Genomic DNA, 16,487 nt, shown 5'->3' on the forward strand with positions numbered 1-16,487 from the left:
TTTATGTCCCTGGAGTTTTCTTGGCAAAATACTGGAGGGGATTGCCAGTTCCTTCTCCAGGTGGATCACATTTAGTCTAAACTTTCGGCTATGACCTGTCCGTCTTGGGTGGCCCTGCACGGCATAGCTCATAGCTTCTTGGAGTTATTCAAGCCCCTTTGCCACGACAAGGCAGTGATCCATGCAGGGGAACACAGGGCATAGGCGTTAGCAATCAGATTTAAGCCATGTGGGGGTGTCTGGTTAACTCAGGGCCTGTTCAAACATTATCACATTGGCATGTATCGTATATCCACATATTCTTTCCTATAGTAATATTCAAGTGGTAGTCACAAGAAGCTTGGTACCAAATGTGACACACCCACACCTTCTTCCATGCATTTAATAAATGACTAAGTGAAGTGGCTCATCTTACAAGGATGTTGTGAGGATAATAGAATGCACTGAACCCTTGAAAAATATACCAGCCTCCCCCAACCTGGTGGCCTCCAGCTGTTTGGGGCTGCAACTTGGAAGGTTTCTGTATGAGGGAGATGAGCAGTTACCTGTCAGAAATTCTGAAGAGGAGAGAGAGAGGAATCATGCCCCTCTTGTTGCTGAAATAATCCCCGGGGTGATGAATCCCTGAGTGAAGTGTACCAACTGTGAAAGCATTTCCTCTGAGGCAAGTTTCCTCAGCACGCAATCCTTTCAGCGGTGAAGGAGCAGCTCTGCTTGCTGCCCAAAAGATCCTTGGAGAATTGGCTAGAGGTAGCCAGGGGAGGAGGAGAACTGGGCTCAGAGGGCTATTTCCCCATCTTAAGGTCCCAGGATGAGCGTAATCTGGTGAACCGGGTTCGCATCTCCGCTCCTCCACATGCAGCTGCTGGGTGACCTTGGGCTAGTCATACTTCTTTGCAGTCTCTCAGCCTCACTCACCTCACAGAGTGTTCGGAGGAGAGTGGGGGAGGAAGGGAAAAGAGAACGTTAGCTGCTTTGAGACTCCTTTGGGTAGTGATAAAGCAGGATATCAAATCCAAACTCTTCTTCTTCTTCTCAAACTTCCAGTCCTACTTTGAGAGCACCGATCCTTTACTGCCAAGGACATTCCAGATTTGGTGTGTGTGTGTGTGTGCAAGGGGAGGGGGTTGATGCAAGGGGTTGTTTCTATCCCTCCCCATTATTTTTCTGCAAGGGCCATGGGCCTGCTCTGCTCTTCAGTTTAACACAATGGATACCTGCATGTAGCCATACCTCTACAATAATACAAGAAACAAATGGGGTCTGCTATAAAATGCTGCAGTGTGGAGTGCTCCTATATTAGTATTCCAGTCAATTAGCCATGCCCTCTCCCAGGATACTCCAATTCATTCCATTCCATTCCCCAATAGTAAGTCCCCATTCTGTAGCCCCTGAGCTTAGTGCTAATTTGGCCTTTTTTGCAGTATGTTTCCCCCTTATGGGTTTGTTGCACTCCTTTGTGGTTTTTGTTCCATAAGCATCAGCCCTCATACCCAACCTCAGAAACAGAAATGGGGGGAATGATAATGGGATTTTGCTATACTGGTGGCCAGCTAACAGCAGTGTAGTTTGTTCAGGATCCTACAGCTCTCCAGCGATGCCAATATTAACAGAGCATAGGATTGTATTGCTACAGAAGCAAGCGGATATAACAGTACAAAAATAACTGAATGGTAAAAAAGGAGTAACCAGACATGATTGCATGTGTGTTATAGCCACCTTGAGTGCTTTGTTTTCAAGGTCAATGGTTTGCATGTAACGTCTGCTTCCAGAGCAGGGAGAAATCCCTAAATAAATGAATATATTGTCTCTTAAAAACAGTGAAATTCAGTTCTGTAGCCAGATGCTCACATATGAGTTTTGAAACCCTTTCCTTGTGTTTAAGAATAGATACTCATGTGTGTGTTTTTTGCCAGTTGCATTTCTTTTTATTGCAGTCCTGTTGTTTTATACTCTAGAACTAAAATGGGTGAGCTGCCAAGCTATTTCCTAATGGCCTGTCTTAATTTGAGGTGGGGTGGGGAGCCTGTTGAAGACTGGGAGCTTAAATGGACTCTTACGTCACATTAGTTTGTGACGCCTGGAAGGGGGGGGTGCCAAAGAAAGTCTTAGCATATTGACAGGCTGAAGTTGTACAGGCCTTTGACCATAAGCACCAGCACTTTAAAGTACAAGTTGCACCTGTAAAATATTGCAGCCTATCATCTCTCATTGAAAGGAATGTTTCAGCCAACCAGTCTTTCCTAAGACAATCCAGGATGTTCAAGGATGTTCAAGGTGCTCTATCTTTCCCACCCTACGCCCAATTTCCCCCTTTTTATTTTCAAGCTGGTACTTAGCATTCCCGGATTGCTGAGCACTCTCAGTCCTCATAGGGCTGTTGTGGAGAGGGGTGTGTGCACCCCCCCTTTTGTATTTTTGAAACCTCAGGCTTCCTATTTGCATGCTGATCACTCCCTCTGGTTCCTCGGTAGCACCACTTCGCCTCCATTTCTGTCGGCCACCACCACCTGTGTTCGCAATTAGCGGGAGTGATGTCGCATATTTTATACACCGCACATAGTGCAAAGTGTACTTTTGCATCAAAGTCTTCTGGCGGCGGGGGTGGGATGGGGGGTGAGGAGAGAGTTCTAAGGCTTGTGGCAATAGACCCTTGTTTAACCTAATCGAACTACTATCACCTTTAAACCCATCAACACTTGGAGAAAGCATCTGTGTTTCCTTCGGAGCATTTACAAGTGAGGGCAGATGGCTGTTAATCTGCAGATCATTGATGTGGCAGATCGCACTCTCTCCTCCCCTCTTAGACCCGATAGATAAAATGTTAAGTTCATTGGTTTCAAGAGGATCAGGCGCCTTTGGTCTGGCTAGTATGCAAACATACGTTGCAGCCACCGCGAGATATTCCTTGCTTCAGCTGCGGAAGGGGTGTGCTGACAAACTGACTCACGAGACACCTTTCATTCAGTATACCTCCGTGGAGTGTGACAGTGATGTAATGAGAGACAGGGCAGCATCAGTTACGTTCCAGCTGTCAAAAAGTCAGAGAACGGCAGATACCAGATGAGCATGAATCCTAATAAGACACCGCAGCAGGCGCTCAGATATTACTCCAGCACTGTCTCTGGGTGCGTGTATCTGCTTCTTAGTTGAATTTTAATATTGTCATAATGACAAAGAAATTTCTGCGCTCGCAGACTCCTGCCAAGTCAGAGTTTGAATCCCGAAAGCACACACTGTAGGTTGATGGGAGGGAGGGTTTCATATACATGCCTGTCTCTCTAAGCGCTAGAATGTGGGGGGTCACCCAATGAAATTATGGGCAGTCGATTCAGGGAGGACAAAACATGGTACCTCTTTTCATTTATGTAGTGATGGCCACTAGTTTAGAGGGCTTTAGTGGGGATTAGACAAATCTGTGGAAGAGAGAGGGTATCAGTGTCTATTAGCCAGCGAAACTGAACCTCTGTGTTCGTCAGTGATGTGCCCCCGGATACCAGCTGCTGGGAGGCTGCTGCAAGAGAAGGTAATTGCCTCTATCGCAGGCTCACAGTAATAATAATAATAATAATAATAATAATAATAATAATAATAATATTTTTCATTTATACCCCGCCCATCTGGCTGGGTTTCCCCAGCCACTCTGGGCGGCTTCCAACAGAACACTAAAATACAATAACCTATTAAACATTAAAAGCTTTCCTAAACAGGGTTGCCTTCACATGTCTTCTAAAAGTTTGGTAGTTATTTTTCTTTTTGACATCTGGTGGGAGGGAGTTCCACAGGGCGGGTGCCACTACTGAGAAGGCTTTCTGCCTGGTTCCCTGTAACTTGGCTTCTCGCAGCGAGGGAACTGCCAGAAGGCCCTCGGCGCTGGACCTCAGTGTACGGGCAGAATGATGGAGGTGGAGAAGCTCCTTCGGGTATATTGAACTGAGGCTTCTTGGAAGAATCTGGCTAGCCACTGTGGGAAACAGGATGCTGGCCTCATTTGGCTTTTGGTCTGCTCCCTCAAGGCTCTTACGTCCTGGCGTTGTGCTGTTGTTTTGTCTCCACTCAGGGTACATCGAGGAAGCTTGCATCATCCCCTGCCCCTCGGACTGCAAGCTCAGCGAGTGGTCCAACTGGTCTCGCTGCAGTAAATCCTGTGGCAGTGGGGTGAAAGTCAGGTCCAAATGGCTCCGGGAGAAGCCCTACAATGGTGGAAGGCCTTGCCCCAAGTTGGATCATGTCAATCAGGTAATTCTCAGCACATTGCCATCCGTCATTCTTTTACATTTCAAAACAGAGTTGTTCTCTCTCCTGAATACATCATTGAAGAGGAGGCTATCAAAATACATAGAGCATCCTCCAATGGTTTTTTTAATTCACTTAGTCTAAGTTGTCTTCCCTCACTTTGATGCTTTTTACGTATTTGGAGTCAGTTCAATGCCTGCTCACTCTTTTCTTTCCTTCTTAGCATGTGGGGTCCTTGTTGGTTAATACTAGGACAGCAGCCTTTAATCATTCAGTTTTAGATTAATTGATTAACAATGTTTTTAATGGACTAAAAAGAGACCCTAAACAATCAAAAACACTCAAATTAATATTGTTACACACAACCTCCATCTCCACTGAGCAATGTGAGAGACTTCAAGGACCCTGGCACTCGTCCAGGGCTTGTGTGTCCTTCTGGGAATAAGGCACAGCAGAGACTGTGGTGTCTTTATTATATATGGTTCATTTACACATATGTACAACCAGGCCTTTTTTTCCAGCCAGAACTCAGTTCCAGCACCTCTCAGGTGGGTGCCATTGCCATTATAAGAGAACAAGAGAGGTGTTCATGATGAGTTGCGGCACCTCTTTTTCTAGAAAAACAGCACTGTATATACCACCTGGACCTAGATGAAGAGATTTCAGAGCATCCACATCCCAAGAGGGCCTGGCTTCCTTCATAAGAAGAGCAAAAAGCCATGTTCTGTGTCTTCTGTGTCTCTTACGTTCCAGGCTGTCACAGCCAGGCCACAACATGTTCTGCCCCTGCTTCTCTGCTTCCCAAATCACTTGCAGAACTGACACTTTCCCCCTGTTGGCTTACGTCATCCACTTTGAAATCCTAACCCTTTTGGTCTCTGCCCACCAACACACAGCTGGAGGAGGGTCTCCCCTCTTTGTCTGGCAGTCTTTTCTCTCTCTTGATAGGTTCCCTGATGGGCATCGCCCATCTTTGTCTCCTCTGTGCCTTACACTCAGCTAGTCCTGTCAGGCTGGCCTGACTCATTAGCATAAGCTGCATCTAGCAGCCTTTGGCACAGTTTAATCAAACCTTGATTAATTCTACCTTTTACTAAATCTAAGAATTATGGGTGCCTTGCACCCACAAAACTGGCACGCTGACATATAATGATATTTAAAATACCATAAATCAGTGTGTACAGGCTAAAAGCTTCCCTGTTGGAGGCTGAACTTACACCCTAATAACTGTTAATATATTCTATTGTTGTACTGTGTATTTGGGTCTATGGGCCACAACAAAGCTCACTCTCTCTGTGTGTACATAGTTATAACAGCTGAAGATAGCAGGCACAGTCTTAAAAGAGGCATCTCACAATAAAGGAATTTTAAGATAGGTTTTTGTCCTGCGACATATGGGCCATGTAAAAAACAAAGCATCCCTCTCCCACTCCTAGCAACATTATTGTTTTAATAATATGCAGATTTAATTATTTAATGGAATAAAACTCAACTACCAACTCAGGTTTCTTTAATTGGCGACAGCCCTAATTCATAATGGTTCATTGGTATTCTAGGGGAATGTTCTTTTATATGTTTGACCAGACCAAGAGGGGAACGATGGGGAGGGCTTTGTGTGTAAGCGTGAAGGAGATCATAGTCATATGCAGGAGAATCTTAATGTTGATGCTGAACCATCGATGGATGTTTAATAAGCTCTAGATGTGCATGGCCTCTGCTCTTGGTTTCATGACAAACTGAACAGAAGGGAAAAAAGAAAAAGGGTTTTGTGCATCTTCTCAGACTTGATTAATGTCCACCTTGAGTTTTGATTTAATCTGCATTTCCCCCCAGCAAATGAAACGGCCCAAGTTTTCATTTCCATAAATTCCCCTGTAGTGGGGAGCTGGAAAGAAGATGCAAAAGTCGGGGGTGTGGATGTTGGCGGTTCTCATCTAAATAAGATGTGCATTTACTGGATGCCATTGTGTTGACATTTTGCAGGCACAGAAGGAAATGGCCTGCTGATTTGATTTTCCACTTAAGAGGATGTAATTAGTTCTAGTTTAGAACATAATAAGTGTTAAACTAAAGCTAATAAACCAAGTTTGTAATCCAATTTAACACCAAACAAAAGTAGGCATGAAGGCTAGGTTGTGCGGGTGAGGTATTCATAGCGGGGTGAAAACATTTTAATAGGAGGGGCTGATACCAAATCTACTGCTTTCAGACTAATTCACAGTACTTAGAAACATGCTTTCTTTCTCTAGATAACAGAAATAGTAAATGGTTAGATATCTGTGGTCTGAAGATAGTGAGAGGTTTATTTCTACAACGATGCTGCCCTCTAATGGTGGCTAGTGTCATAACGTCCTTAGCTTTTTGTTAGAAGGCTTCACCCAGATCTGCCCAAGTCTAGTGCTAATCTTCAAGTGTTTCTCTTTATGTGCTTCTTCCTTCTAAAATTTAAGTCATGCCCCTTTTAATTTTTGAACTGAATTTGCACTGCTGCACACACAAACCCATCTATTGGTACCGTTTACTGAAACTTAATAGGCTTTTCCCGTGATGGTGTTCATGGATGGGGAAACGGTTATGGGTTGCTTCCCCCCGTCCCCTCCAACCTAAAGAAAGTGCCAGATAAAATTAATAACGTTTCTAGATGAGCAGTTGTAATGCATAGCTACAAATCCACCAGTAATAATAAAGAAAATGACAAGGCAGGGCAGAAAGAAGAACAGCACAAAGCAGCTTTGTAAATTAACCCATAAAAATTACTAGCTTATTAGGCAGAGGAGAGACAGCAGCCCACTGGATTTCTGCACAGCAAAGGAAACTTCTCTGATCTGGCAGCCAACTTAGTTTCCATGCTAGGTAAAGAAGAAGGTGCTCCTCTGCCAGCCTATTCATTGCTCATTCACCTGCATACATTTTTATATTCTTGCTTACATGGGATGCGGGTGGCGCCTTGGTCTAAACCACTGAGACTCTTGAGCTTGCTGATTGCAAGGTCAGCCATTCGAAACTGCATGACAGGGTGAGCTCCTGTCGCTTTGTCCCAGCTCCTGCCAACCTAGTAGTTCAAAAGCATAGCATACCAGTGCAAGTAGATAAATAGGTACCGCTGCGGTGGGAAGGTAAACGGCATTTCCATGCGCTCTGGCTTCTGTCATCATGTTCCGTTGCACCAGAAGCGGTTTAGTCATGCAGAACACATGAACCCAGAAAGCTGCCTGCAGACAAATGCCGGCTCCCTTGGCCTGAAAGTGGAGATGAGCGCTGCACCCCATAGTTGCCTTTGACTGGACTTAACCATCTGGGTTCCTTTAACTTTTACCTTTACCTATACTTGCCTACATGCAAACACCTGTGATAGCTTGTGGCTATCAGGCAAATGCTGAAATACAAAGCAGCTCTGGACCAATGACACAAATGTTGGTCCTTCTAATGAGACAGGAGGTTTTGCATGAAGAGGAAAAAACGTGTGTGCAGAAAGGGGTGCTCGCAACTGATCACAAACTGCAGTGTTCTGATGCAGTGGGCCCTGAATGCATCATGTCCTTGTGTAGTTTTCTGCAGTAGATCCCTGGCAGGGCGTGAGGAACTGCTGGTCTGGATGCAATAGATGCCACAGCAGCAGTAAAAAGCAATGCAATTGCATACAGTCTGGAGCAAAATTCCAAATGGGATGTTCTAAAGAGCCGAAAGCTTAGCCTTAGAGGATGCATCTTTTAATATTAAATACACTTCGCTCTAAATCTGTAAGTGTGGAAATCCCACACATGCAGCCTGTGTCAGTGGCCAGACAGCTGCTTGAGGCTGTGTAATTAATCTGCACCTTATCTCCAGCTTAAAGGAAATCAAGAAGCTAAATACAAGTCTGTGTTTGCAATGAAAGCAGCACATGGAAAGCATTATAACATAAAATACTGAAACATAAAGGTAAGGTTCAGTAGATGGAGTAGGCCCAGAGAAGAGTTTAAAATAATTTATTCATTGGGCATTCTGTTATATTGTTGCTGGATTTTTCCTCTTCTTAAATGTTTGTTAGGCATCTCAGGCAATGAAGGGGTAGAGAATGGACTAAGACTGCAACCCTAACCCCATTTACCTGGGAGGAAGCCCCAGTGAATTCAAGAAGATCTTCTTCTTCTGAGTAGACATGGTTAAAATTGCACTGTAACTTAGGTAACTGAAATTGAGGAAAAACTGTAGGTTTCTAAATTACAAAAGCAAAAGAATGACTTCTTAGTTTTTCTCTTAGATACTGTAAATGAAACAAACACAAAGAAATCCTGCAGCTTCAGGAGAATTGTTTAATGACCAAAGAAGTCTCCGTCTCAAATGTGTATCTAGCCACACAAGGCTCTTAATCAGAGGCCTGTATAGCCAATACAGTGGACACCAGTAAAAACAACCCCCTCCCCCCCAGTAAGAAGCACATAAAATAAACAAATTCCATAGACCCCAGGTGGTTGAGACCAAAAGAAGGCCTTTCAGCAATGTGTCCTGGAGGCCAGGATGTATTTACCAGATTGTAAATGATCAGTGCCATCAGCGGACAGAGAATAATAATTTAATAACGTGCTACAAACAGGGTGGATTTAGGGGGGCGCAACCAGTTTGGTCACACTAGGTGTGGAGCTGCAGGGGGTGTTGCAACTAGGAAGTAGACTGGAAGGCAAAAGGTGGGGGTGCCAAATTTGGGTGTTGCACAGGACGCCACATTGAAATTTAAGATCCCAAGGTCCGCCACTGCAGTCAGAGCCCACCCATTCTGCAGAAGCTCATCTCTAGGCAGCAGCTTCAAAGAAGTGCTTTCCAGCAATGTGAGAGAATAGAGGCAGAAACCTGCTTAGAGCAGACCTGCTGAAAACGGTGGGGTTAACTTAAGTCTCATTGATTTCCATGGATCTGCTTTAAGTATGGGCTCGCCCTTGCGTTTTGCAAGGGTTGCCGCTTTTTAGGTTGATGAGCTTCATGCTTTGAAGCAGCATTACTATTTCCGATTATCCATTTTTCTTCCTAACTATTGTTTTTATTTACCTTTGCTTGTTCCCTTGCGTTCATGGCCAACACCTGCCCCAGGCTCAGGTAAGAGTCTGTGAAACAGATGCACTGCCTTCAAGCATGCTTCCGGATAAAATCCCCTAATATGTGCCTTGTTTGCCTCCTCTGGGTGTAACTTTTCCTTAAGACTGTACATATGCTACCTGTCATGTGCTCATGTATACAACTGCAACTGGCTTCATCAACAGTGGAAGAGGGGAAAAAATGGCGATGGATACAGAAAGCTGAATGAAAAACAGGTTATAGCTGTATTACAAACAGCCATTCCAAGGGCTGATACATAGGCGGAAATGACTGATAAAGAACCCAGGGGATAGTGTGAGAGAAGAGGAAGCAGGGACAAGATGCTCAACCCTCTGTAGCCAACCAAGAGTTGAAGAGTGACTCTGTCTCTGGTAGGAAACCCGTTCTGCCTACATAGGCTTCTTGTGTGTTCTAGAACCCTGGGAAATTAGGGTTTAAAAACATGCAAGGAGCCTGCAGATGTTGGCTGCGCTGGCATGGCATAAGGCCAACCAAGGGGTGGGTGATGATGGTGAGGAATCCTATGAAGAAGTCCAGTGGAGGTGGAAGTCTTGTCTTGGTAGACCTCTTCAGTCCCAGCACACTGCTTCCATCTCATTCTCTCCCCTTCTTTCCTGCCACGCCAAGCACAGTCACTTTAGGTCAGGCGTGAGTTTTCTGACATGATAAAGCATAGAGAAGCATATGCTAATGGAATATCGAGTGTCTCATATTTCACACATATTCAGATAAGGGGCCAAAATGCTACGCAAGCCTAAAAGGTTATCACTCCTAAGGCATATTAGGTTCTTCAGACACCCATAGCTACATTTGGCAATGGGGTGGGCCAGAGTCTCTGGAGTCTGAAAACAGTGTCAACAGCTGCCAGGCGCAGTCAAGAACTAAGATCACGTTTAAGAACGACTGACCCAAGGTAAGTCCTTGGGATGTCAGTCTCTGAGGCCAACACAAATGCTGCTGGGATGCAAAATGCAGGACAGAGGAACAAGTAAACATCTAACAGGCGGGACTGTGAGCTGACAACAACCAAGAAGTAGTACAGGAGCTAGAAGCATAGCAAGGCCTTGCCAAAAATCTCTGATATTTGTCCTGTAGAAACACCTGGGAGCAAGGCCCATTTTACTCAAAGGGGCTCCCAAGTAGAATTGCATGGGGGTGCACAGCAAGATAGGCTCCTACAGATGTTTGGCAAATAAAGTGCACAAAAAGTGAGACAGGTGCTGCTGAGGATCAAAGACTGATGTGATAATAGGGTAGGAAGGCAATTTCAGGAAGAGGAGTTGAAGAGCAATTGCCCTGAAATTCCTCCCACCTGACCTTGTGCAGCAGCTGCTCAAAAAGAGAGACGAAAGCAGAGTGAGCAAAGACAGGCCTTGCTGGAAGGCTAATTTTATAGACTCTTGCTTGTCAGTGCTGATTGCAAATGCATGCCTGCTAACTTCCACAGCAAATGATTCCCCCCCCCCACCCACTTTAATGGAAAGTACTGTTTTCCGATAAGTAAAGCTTAAGATATTTCTGATTCCAGTTGTTAAGTTGCACACTTGCACATAAAGCAAGTTCGTGTTTTGTGTGTGCATTCCAGGTATATGAGGTAGTCCCGTGCCACAGCGACTGCAGCCAGTACATTGGGGTCACTGAGCCCTGGAGCGTGTGCAAAGTGACAAACGTGGACTTAAAGGAGAATTGTGGAGAAGGTGTGCAAACCAGGAAAGTAAGGTGAGCAAAACTGTCAATTCCAAGTGAGGAGCAGGAGAGCGTTCATCCTTAAAGACAAATTTTGTTTGGAATAGTAGTTTCTAGCAGAAAAAGTCTCTACTACCAAATCTTGGAACAATCCATCCATCCCAGGAATGATTTTGAAATTGTGATTCCTAATTTAATTTCCAGTGCACATGGCTTTAGTGTGCTGAAAGTCATAAAAGGATTTTGAATATACAGTGGTACCTCAGGTTAAGTACTTAATTCGTTCCGGAGGTCTGTTCTTAACCTGAAGCTGTTCTTAACCTGAAGCACCACTTTAGCTAATGGGGCCTCCTGCTGCCACCGCGCCACCAGAGCACGATTTCTGTTCTCATCCTGAGGCAAAGTTCTTAACCCGAGGTACTATTTCTGGGTTAGCGGAGTCTGTAACCTGAAGCGTATGTAACCCGAGGTACCACTGTACAAGTCAGAACTCCATAGATAGCCATGGACTGTTGCTTGCTGACAGCCTGAAGCTCTTTTGCTCCACCCAATTTTTGTGCATGTGTGAAATAGTTCATGATGATTTTCACCCCTGCACCACACACCCTTTCTGGTATGTGCCATACTAATAACTGTGTCCCCTTCCCTATTCTATGTCCATCTCTCTGTAGATTGACATTGTAGATGCCACTGACACAACCCCTTTGTTTTCTGGGGTTCCAGCCTCAGACACTTCCTAATATTTAATTGCACTGTACAGTATAGCAAAAGTCATAACAATGTTAGTCTTACTTTTTTCCCTTTATTCAAAACAAAAATATTTATTTTAGATCTTCAGATGCCATTGTATAATCATGGGAAAGTTTTGTTTTTTTGGAAACTTGGCAAGCCAAGGTACAACAACTCAAGTGAACGACACTAGCGATGTTGCTGACAAATTGAAACCCAGTTTATACAAATTTAATTTAATTAGTCCTAATTTTTAAACCTGAGTGTTAAAAAATTGCTGCTGCTCTTTAGTTCTCATATTTTTATGATTGTTTGAATCATGGTTTTTCTTTTTATGTACTACGGTACAGTATTTCAAAAAGTAAGCTTTTGATCCATTTTTAATGACCAAAATGCCAAAAACTACACCACCAATATGGGTTGCTATATGTCCGGATTGTTCCAGACATTTCAGCGATTTTTGCCTTGAAGCTGTTTAAGGGAGCTGAATACTGGCTATGTCCGGAAAATTCCACATGTATGGCAACCCTAACGTAAACTGCCCTTCCAGTGTATCTGAAGAAGTGTGCATGCACACGAAAGCTCATACCAAGAACTAACTCAGTTGGTCTTTAAGGTGCTACTGGAAGGAAAAAAATTTTTTGTTTTGACTATGGCAGACCAACACGGCTACCTATCTGTAACTGTAAACTGCCCTGGGAATTTATTTGTTGAAAGACAGTATAAAAAGAAGTGTGCAGAAGGAAAGCATATCTCTTACTTGGCTTTCCTTCTGCCTTTACCCATTCTTTCTTGGCACAAAAAGTTACCACTGTTTCCAGTGGAGTTTACTTCCACTTGGCTTAGCGTAGGTGGTTTGGGGAGGGGGGCGTTGCTGTGTTTTTGTTTCTGTTTCATGCACAATTTCAGAGCTTTGCAGCGTGCCTTTGGAATCATGGTGGCTCAGTATGATAGGTGTCCAATTATGATCTGGTATGACAAGAGACTCAATGACAAGCGCCCTAATGAGCGCTTTATTGTTGGGAACATTTGCTGTGAAGTGCCAAATGTTCATTTTCATCTGCCACAGGTATATTATTCTGCTGTCAAGTTTCACAAGGTTATGTTCAAAACAGAGGCTCACTTTGAAGCTACGAAAGATTTATTTGGGGAATGCCATCTTTCTAGCTTTCAAATTTCCGCTAGAAGAAATTGGCAATAGTAACTATGATAGATACTCCTTTTTCTGCTGGTAATTTGTTCTCCCTGTAGCCCTGCTCTACCCCATGTTAAAGCAGGGAGTATAGTAACCTAGAAAGATAATAGATCTTGTCTGTACCATCAAAGGCGAATGTGGGGCAGGGGGAAGTCTATTACTCATTCCAAATATTGAAATCTCAGCCCTTTAGAATTAAAATCCAGAAACACCTTCGCTTCCTGAATGTTAAATGCTAAATTTCATCACGTCATTTTGTGCAGGCAGAGGGTCTCCAAGCTCTGTGTTCACAGTATGACCACTTCATTGTAAAGATGCTCTGATTTGAATCTTGACAGTTTGAAATGATGGGATAAACAGCAGTTGAAAGAGTTGACAATATTGGCATGTGAGTACAGCCAGGATTTGAAGGCAGTTCAATATACTGCCCCTTCTGGTGTGAGACTCAAACTTAGTCATAATTCAGATGTGTATTTGCACATTGCATTACAATTACTTCTCCTTCCCCACCCCAGAAATTTTGGCTTATTTCACCAAGCTGAACTTAAGAAAACTGGATGATGATCCTTGATGTAGAAATAACTCCTAGATATAATTAATATAATTACTACTGGTCAGTGCTCCCCCCCCCCAAAAAAGGTGCTGGTACTCACCATAAAGTTGCTACAGTAAGTAACAAAACAAACAAACAAACAAACAAACACAAAGGTGCCGGTACTGGATACCCTTGAGGACCTCCTAGAGGGGGGAGCACTGCTACTAGTATTCACAGTGGCAGGAAAACATAAGTAACAGGCTATGCAGGGTGAAATCTGAAACAGGGCCTTAACCACCTAATCTGGTGTTGGTGTCAGGGTTTATTTAGCCATAGGCTATATGAAGTGCTAATAACTGGTGAGCATATAAAGGAACTAGTGAAGTATAGCAAAGCAATCTTAACCCTCAGATAAGCTGGTTCAAATAAGGTTCAAATTGCTTTAAAGAAGGAAGACCTGTGGATGAAGAGAACCAAGGCTACCTTTGCATCGATGCTGCAGGATCCAGGGTCACTCCATAGCTTATCCCTGCCAGCAAGTAACCTAAATATGGGCAGCTGCATTTGTGCACATTTACCCAGTCCTACCCTTAGCCACGGGACATGGGTAGCGCTGTGGGTTAAACCACAGAGCCTCGAATCCCCATGATGGGGTGAGCTCCCGTTGCTCGGTCCCTGCTCCTGCCAACCTAGCAGTTTGAAAGCACATCAAAGTGCAAGTAGATAAATAGGTACCGCTCCAGTAGGAAGGTAAGCGGCATTTCCGTGTGCTGCTCTGGTTCGCCAGAAGCGGCTTAGTCATGCTGGCCACATGACCCGGAAGTTGTACGCTGCTCCCTCAGCCAATAAAGCGAGATGAGCGCCACAACCCCAGAGTCGGTCATGACTGGACCTAATGGTCAGGGGTCCCTTTACCTTTACTTTACCCTTAGCCAATCTGATGTCCTCCAGAGGTTCCTGGGCGACATTTCCCATCAGCACCAGCCAGCAAGGCCTGTAGCCAGGGATTATTGGAGCTATAGTCCCAAACCATCTGGAGGGCACTATGTTGGCTACCACTGCTCTAGACTGTGTGTTCCTTGGAGCAGGACCCCTGCATGTTTCCCTTAATCTGCAAAGTCCTGTGTCTACTGGCTTTGCTCTATAATGTGTACATATAAACCAATGCAACTGTACATAACAATGGCAGCCTATTAAAAAATAATAATCTACATGTATATTTAGGCATGGGCTTTGTTTTTCCAGATGCATGCAGAACACCATGGATGGTCCTTCAGACACAGTTGAAGACTACCTGTGTGACCAAGAAGAGATGCCCATTGGTGCTAGAAAGTGCACATTGCCATGCCCGGAGGATTGTGTCATGTCTGAGTGGGGCCAATGGTCTCGGTGTTCCTTGGTAAGGCATACACTACTGAAGAGAGAGAGAGAAAAGAAAGCTAGCATTTAAGCATTTCGGAATTTTCTTGCTCAGCCTGACTCAGTGCCTCTCTGGCTGTCTTTTGTCAGCTGCTAAATATGTTTTTATCCTGTAAGTTTCACCCTGCAAAGCTTGGTCTCTGGAGGTCACTTCTTTTTATACCCGTGGTTGCTTTTGAGTGGATTTTTAATGTTGTGTATTTTCCATGTTGTTCGTTTCAAGGATTGTTAATTGTTTCACCCTGCCTATATGTTTTTTATTTGTATTCTGATTCGAAATCGCCGTAAGCCCGGAGTGGTGCTTGGGAAACAGAAGGATGGCCTATTTTTAAAAAAAAGCCAAACATATAAAATAAAACAAAGTTCCACAAGCATATTACGTGTATCAAAGTAAAAGGATGTGTCCTCTCCTTTCTCAGCCGTGTAATGGAAGCAGTGTGAGGGAACGAACAGCGGAAGTCGTGAGGCAACCTCAAGGAGGAAAGCCCTGCCCTGCTGCTGTGGAGACAGAACCCTGCAGCCTGAACAAAAACTGCTACCACTATGATTACAATGTGACAGGTACTGGTCTTAGTTAAGATAACAAGTAGGAACTGCAACAAGATGTTGCAGTGTGGAGTGTTCCTCTTCAGGGTTCCAGCCAGCCAGCCAGCAGCTACATTCCATTCCATTGTCTCCCCCACCCGCTCCAATACTCAGCTAGCATTCTGCGACTACTGAGCATGCTCAGTCCTCATTAGGCTGTGGGGTTCTTTCAAGCCCTTCCCGTTGTGCATGGATGGTGCCATTTTGTTGGCGCAAGTTCCAGTTTTCAGGCACTAACTGTGTTTGCTATTAGTATATGATGCAAGCTTTTTTGTTTTCTTTGAATTGCTGATTTTTTCGATCCAGAAACATCATTTGCACTGAAATCCTATGCACGCTCACAAGACCAGTAAACGCCACATCTAGAGGATTGCAATTTTCCTCTGCAATCTTTTGCACGCCTACTTGGGAATAAGCCTCACTGAACTCAATGGGACATCCAGTAAGCATGCACTGGATTCCACTGGGCTGTTGTTGGCTGCAGTTTCCTAGTAGGCTGTACAAGAGGCCTGCTGTTGGTTATTGGAATTTGGAAAATGGAATTGAATGAAACATTAGTGGGAGGTGACATTTTAGCAGTAACAGGCTGTGCAGTGATGCCAGTGTTGCGAGGCTGGTTCTGCCTCTTTGTTCTGCTGCACAGGCCACTACTGCATTTTACTGTATCCTAGTTCACTCTGGTGTAGTGAGAAATGCATTTTCTTTCTCAATGGCTTCCTCCTCTATTCAACCCACCCCACCCCCTTGTTACCTCTAGACTGGAGCACCTGCCAGCTAAGTGAGAAAGCCGTCTGTGGTAACGGGATCAAAACAAGGATGCTTGATTGTGTTCGCAGCGATGGCAAGTCAGTTGACCTGAAGTACTGTGAAAAGGTGGGTGGGTCTTTCTTTTCCTCTTCCTTTTTCTGGTCCTGCAAATAATCCCCATCATCTCTAAGTGCATTCATTCAGACATGGAGTCAATTGGCACAGAGCTGCATGGATCTATACTCTGGCAGATGCTTCTCAGTGTTATTTGAGGACTGTTAA

At 44.3% G+C, this 16,487-nt stretch overlaps 1 protein-coding gene across 11 annotated transcripts in view; it reads left to right on the top strand.

The window, feature by feature from the left end:
• Positions 1-16,487, top strand: part of THSD7A (thrombospondin type 1 domain containing 7A) — a 269,106-nt gene that overhangs the window by 225,191 nt on the left and 27,428 nt on the right. For all 11 annotated transcript variants that reach the window (XM_083578447.1, XM_083578449.1, XM_083578446.1 and 8 more), the window contains 5 exons: positions 4,061-4,239; positions 10,895-11,028; positions 14,700-14,853; positions 15,293-15,434; positions 16,216-16,331. In XM_083578447.1, the coding sequence (XP_083434573.1) occupies positions 4,061-4,239; positions 10,895-11,028; positions 14,700-14,853; positions 15,293-15,434; positions 16,216-16,331 (725 nt within the window). The remainder of the gene's footprint in view (positions 1-4,060; positions 4,240-10,894; positions 11,029-14,699; positions 14,854-15,292; positions 15,435-16,215; positions 16,332-16,487) is intronic.

Source organism: Podarcis filfolensis (assembly GCF_964270895.1).
Source record: "Podarcis filfolensis genome assembly, chromosome: 12".
In the NCBI taxonomy this organism is placed as follows: domain Eukaryota; kingdom Metazoa; phylum Chordata; class Lepidosauria; order Squamata; family Lacertidae; genus Podarcis; species Podarcis filfolensis.